This window comes from Gossypium raimondii, chromosome 1 (assembly GCF_025698545.1).
Source record: "Gossypium raimondii isolate GPD5lz chromosome 1, ASM2569854v1, whole genome shotgun sequence".
In the NCBI taxonomy this organism is placed as follows: domain Eukaryota; kingdom Viridiplantae; phylum Streptophyta; class Magnoliopsida; order Malvales; family Malvaceae; genus Gossypium; species Gossypium raimondii.
This window is the reverse complement of record NC_068565.1, coordinates 44,350,120-44,356,236: the sequence shown is the minus strand read 5'-3', so window position 1 is coordinate 44,356,236 and position 6,117 is coordinate 44,350,120. Positions and strand designations below refer to the sequence as shown.

The following is a 6,117-nucleotide window of genomic DNA, read 5'->3' as shown; positions in this document are numbered from 1 at the left end:
GAAAAACAAGAAAATTTTTACTTGTATCATTTTCGATCATGTATCTTATCTCCAATTTGTCCCATAAGTCCTTAGCAGTGACCTCGTTTTGGTAGCTATCGAACAAACCATTAAATAAATAATTCAATATGTGATTTATCCACATGAAATTAACATTGTCTCATTTTTTCCTTTCTCATGTTACAACAAGAGATTTGTTTCCATTCTCTTCCGGTCTTGGAGTATCCAAAACATAAGCAAACTTCAAAGTAGATAGTAAGAATTGCACCTTTTCTGCCATTATCAGAAATTCCCACAATCAAACTGGTCAAGCTTGACAAAATTGAAAGTCAAATCCCTTAGTGTTGCACTTTCATGTGCTACATTAGCCATCATGAAAATGGAGTAGAATCTTAAAATTGTTAGTGCGAAACTTCGGTGAAGAAAATCTAGAACACATGAATGGAACACAAGCAATAACTCGAGTCAATAGGACAAGGCTCCAAGGCATGTATCAAGCCATTATATTTACATTTCTATCCATCCCCAGTAAATAGACCTCAAGGATAGAATGAAACTTAGTGACTATTTGCATTTTGCACTGACGGCAATAGTCTGTTAAGCATTAAGTAGAGTATAACAAAAATATCAATTTTCTATAAAGAATTTCTGCAATAATTATTTATAGAACAATCTAATAATAGTAGAAAATGGAAGAAGATTTGAAAGAACTTTTTAGTGTATCCTTCAAATGAAATCTCACTTTTATTTATAGGAATTCACATATCTTTTCATAGAGACATAACTTTTAATAGGTGTCTTATATGAATAATTACATCTTTTAAAAAAATAATTATTGAACTAATATCTCTGAAATAGATATGATTATTATAGTAAGAGATACAATTATCTAAGTAGCATCTCTTAAATAAACATAATTGTTTAAGTAATACAACCAGACAGTTATAATTCATTATAAAAAATCAAGGGATATAACTCTTCATACTTAAGAGACTTAACTTATTATTATGAATAGTTATGATTAATAACCAATAGTTATAACTTTTGATTAATTCCATCTTTTCATTTATAGTTATTGGAACAATATTAATATTTGAAAATGTTCCAACATAGTTGAGGGAAGACATTTTGCATAAATAGTGCTAACAAAGTGTTCAGATCAAGATCCAAATTGAAAGAAAAAGATAAAAATAATTTATTAAAGTAGTCTTCAAGGGCTATTTTGCAAGCCAAATAATCAGCCAAACAAGCTGGTTAGATCAACATGTGGGACGGTTTTGGGTAGCCCAGTGCTCGGTTGGATAAATTTTCCTGGTTCAGCTCAACTGGGCCTCTTTTCATAATTAATTAATAATTATTATTTAACCCAACATAAATTGAATTAAAGTTAAAATTAATTATAGTATGAATTAATATTCATAATTTGGACCGTCTTAGGATGAAAAATTAATTCGCCTCGATGCATCAAAATCGCTTCTCAGTTTTGTGCTTCTAGCAATGTCTGCCGAGCCAATTTTCGCCCTTTGTGCGAATCTGTCGAAAATAAATAAAAATTAATCAAAATTTATTATAAAATTAATGAAGATTCAAAATGTTAATAATTGAAGTACAATTTAATTATTTTATAATTATTATATATTTTTCAAAATGTTAATAATTGAAGTACAATTTAATTATTTTATATTTTACCGAAACTGCATGAATTTGAGTTAAAAAGAGCATGAAAAAGTGTGTGTATTTTCCTGTTTGTAGCTGCCATATGGGCGTGTGTCCAGCTTGTCTGACTCCTGAAATATGCTATTTTTCTTTGATTTTTGCTCTTTTTGCTCCCAAATGCTCACCTAAGTGTAAGAACATGAATTAAAGGGATTAAGAGCATCAAATTCACCAATTTGCATAAATAATCATTCAAAAACGTATTAAAAATGAGATTAAAATATGTTAGTTTTATCATTTATCATATATAAATGAAAATTTACATGTTTCTAGCTAGTAATAGGAAAGTTATATGGTCTAATTGTTTTTCCCACAATTTTCTTCTGTTTTCTTAGTTTGGGGATGTTGAAGCGTGGTCAGCATGCAGCAACCAAAATAGTCAAGGGCCATCACATGCAGAAGCAGCTAGTTCATCAAGCCAGCAAGCATGTTGTTGCATCATTTTGTATTTTAAGTTAATGTAATGTAACTTAGTTCAATCTTAACTATGTTAGGTTTATATTTGATGTAAAATTGATAGTGATTGAGCTGATTAATCAACTTTGTTCATTTGTACAAGTTAATTAGCTTAAGTTACTATGCTACTTAGTGGTGGTAGGTTGTGATTAGGTTAACCTACTGCTTTTGACAAGCTGTAAGCTTGGTTTATGTATTGGCTTAGTTCCATTTTGAGTTTTTTGAATGAATTCAATCAAGTCTTCATCCATATGCTCTCTATTTTAGCTTTGCTTTAAAATTTGTTTTGATTTTCTGCTTTGTTTCTACCGCAAGTCTCGATCCTTGTTTAGCAAGTTTCCTGCTAAACCTTGCTGTTAGTTGCCCTCAGCTCCAACAGGGGATAAATTTTAATAATCATTCCAGAATTGTTGGTGCACCTTTTAGGCCTGTTAGATTAGTATCTAGTTTTGCAAGTTGAATGACAGCCTCCATAACCAAATTTGCAAGCTGAGAAACTTTCTGAATATCTTATCTGTCATGATTCCTTTTATGTCCTTGGAGATAATTGAAAACTTGACAATCATATGGTGAACGCGGTCATGCATGCTTCAAATGATAATAAATTGTGAATAGTAAAATGACTTACTCAGAAGCCAATTTCATCCTACAAGATCTTGTTTAACAAATATTTCGAAACCCTAAAGACATTTGATTTAATCATTCTACTCTGGTTAGCATAATGGAGCATCTGAACATGTGAATGAGGAGGATGAACAGCAAGTAGGCATTGGATAAAAGTTCAAACAGTCTGTATTTTCCTCAAAAAATGCTCAGTAAAACACCCAACAGGAGGAAATTTGGCAAAATATACAATTGCAGTACATGATCTTTTAATTTAGTGCGCGTGTGTATTATAATGTCACTTTTTTTATGAGGAGAAAAATTGAAAATGTTACGTTCCGTCTTCCAAGGGACATAATATCATATAGAAATGGATAGAATATGTAGCTGTACTGGTGCAAAAATTTATTGTTTGCAGTTGTCTTATTTCAATTATACAATGACAACAGCTAACTTGTGCACGGGGAAATTGGATGATGTTAACTTAATTGGACAACACTGAGCTGGAGAACTGGTTGAGGGAAGACATTTTGCATAAACAACGCTGACAGAGTTTTCAGATCGATATCCAAATTGAGTGAAGAAACAATAAGATATTATTGATTAAAGAAGTATTTGAGATTCCTTTTGTCTATATGACCTGATGTATATATAAAATGGAGCTGATGCCTACTGCTGCTATTGCAAATAATAGGTAGAAGCATTCAACCATTAGGTCGTTCCCAAGAAGAAAGAAAATGGCAGCCCAAACAATTCACCACGCTCGTTCTAACAGCTTCCCCTTGCCATCTAGACCAAATCCACTTGTTTTAGAAATTGATGAACATTTGAACAGATTAAGGGACTCCAAAGCAACGTCAACCTCATCATCAATAAGCCATAAGCTGAATGGCCTTCAGGATTTGTATGATTGTGTGGATAAGTTGCTGCGGTTTCCCTTTTCCCAACAAGAATTAGCTCAAGAACAAAACAAGGGACCTGTTGATGAATTGTTGGATGGATCCCTTAGGCTCTTTGACCTGTGCAACACTGCTAAGGATATTTTGTTGCAAACAAAAGAAAGTATATAGGATATTCAATCAGTTATGCGAAGAAGACCATGCGGAGAAGTCGAGCTTGTGGGTGAGGTGAGGAAGTACATCACCTCCAGGAAAATGGTGCAAAAGACTATCCATAAGGCATTGACAAATGTGAAGGGTATGGAAAAAAAACGCATTTTCTCATCTTCAAACGACCACGAGACCAAGGAAATTGTTAGCTTGCTAAGGGAGGCTGAAGCAGTCACTTCCTCCATGTTTGAGTACTTATTCACCGTCATCTCAAGGCCAATGGAACGATAGTGTTGAGATTAGTTCCCATGCAAAGGTGGCCATGCAAGAAGAAATGGCAGCAAGCAGTCGAGCCATGATGTGCAGAAGCTGGAGCTTGAAGTTGCCGAATTACTAGTTGTGTTTTAGTTGTATTTCAATTATTTTGTAATCTAGTTCATGTTGAACTAAGCAGATAAATGTTTTGATGTAATTTTGATGTTGATTGATTGAAATATCAGCATAGCAATATGATGAAGCTATTTTTGTAAGTTTCAAGACAGATTAGTTGAGTTAGGTAGTTGATTAGGTAATTACTTGTTTGTATTACATGTTAGCTAATATATGTAATGGCTCAATGCCTTGTTTAATGTTAATGAAAACTTTTGGTTTGTTTTTCATTCAAACTCTCTCTCTCGTTTTTTCTGTTTTCCACTTACAAGCTTGATTTCTGTTTCTTTTCGAGTTTGTTTCTTCAGCAAGGCTCGACACTTGCTGTCCAAGCAAGCTGAAACCAGCTTGCTCCTACCCTCAAACACCAACAATTGGTATCTAGAGCTGCATTCTCAGTGGACCTGTTGTACCAAATCAAGAAAACTGAATGGCTTCTTCAAGTTTTTCACCAGCAGCCCCACCAGTCTTCAATGGAGAAGGCTTTCACATATGGCTGGTAAAGATGAAGACTTACCTGCAGGCCTTTGATCAGTGGGAAGTTGTCAACACAGATGCTGAGCCAGCACCACTGAGGGCCAATCTCACAGTAGCTCAGATCAGACAACATGCTGATGAGAGGACCAAGAGGCACAAAGCCATGTCTTGCATCCAGAACTGTGTCAGATGTCATCTTCACAAGAATTATGGCCTGTGAGACTCCAAAACAGGCCTGAGATAAGCTTAAGGAGGAGTTTCAAGGCATTGAGAGGACAAGGCAACAACAACTGTTGAATTTGAGAAGGGATTTTGAGAATTTGAAAATAAAAGAAGAAGAAACAGTGAAGCAGTATGCAGATAGAATCATGGCAGTGGTTAACAGCATAAGGCTCCTAGGTGAGCACTTTGATGAGGCAAGAATTATGGAGAAAGTCCTCTCCACTCTGTCTGAGAGATATGAGGCAAAGATATCCTCCTTAGAGGACTCAAGACACCTTGCTAGCATCTCCTTGACTGAACTGATTAACACTTTCTATGCTCAGGAACAAAGGAGAGCTAGCAGAGCTGAAGATCACCAGGAAGGTGCATTTCAAACCAGAGCCAGAAAAGCCTCGAGCACCAATACTCATAGAGGTAAAAGGCCCTGGAAAAACAGGCCTAAGCCTGATGTTACAAGAAGTAGTGACCAGCCCTGCAGACATTGCAAGCGGCCAGGTCATCCAGAAGACAGATGCTGGTTCAGGCCAGATGCAGTATGCCAACACTGCAAGAAGAAGGGCCATGTTGAAAAAGTTTGCAAAAGCAAAAACAAACCAAGGCAGAGTCAATTTTAGCAACCAAAGGCTGAAGCTCGAGTGGCTGAAGACAGTAGTGACCAAGAAGAGCAGGTTTTTACTGTTTCTTGCTTAGCTGCTGAGAAGAAATGTTCAAAAGGCTGGCTATTGGACAGTGGTTGCACTAACCACATGACACCAGATGCCTCATTGTTTAAAACCTTGGATAGAAGTTGCAAAACCAAGGTCAAGGTTGGAAATGGACAAGTTATAAAAGCTGAACGAAGATGAGAGGTGCTGATATGCACTCCTACAGGCAACAAAGTCATCTCGAATGTCCTGTTGGTACCTGAGATTGATAGAAACCTTCTCAGCATAGCTCAATTGCTCGAGAAAGGCTATTCTGTTGTGTTCAAGGATAAACAGTGCCACATTGCTAATCCAAGTGGATCAAGCCTTATGACTGTCACAATGATTGACAAATGCTTTGAGGTGCATTGGCCAAATGACTCAAAGTCAGTATACACAGCCTCTGTTGATGATTCCAAGCTTTGGCATCAAAGGCTTGGGCATGCCAACTTCAGATCAATGGCTCGAATGGCCAAAGAAGG

At 36.0% G+C, this 6,117-nt stretch overlaps 1 protein-coding gene across 1 annotated transcript; it reads left to right on the top strand.

The window, feature by feature from the left end:
* The first annotated feature begins 3,512 nt into the window (after positions 1 to 3,512).
* On the top strand, positions 3,513 to 3,845 carry LOC105787317 (uncharacterized). The gene has a single exon (XM_052623682.1). The coding sequence runs from the start codon at positions 3,513 to 3,515 to the stop codon at positions 3,843 to 3,845; it is 333 nt and encodes a 110-aa protein (XP_052479642.1).
* The last annotated feature ends 2,272 nt before the right edge of the window (positions 3,846 to 6,117 follow it).

Coding starts and splice junctions, on each gene's coding strand:
- LOC105787317 (XM_052623682.1), top strand. CDS start 3,513: ATGGCAGCCCAAACAATTCACCACGCTCGTTCTAACAGCTTCCCCTTG.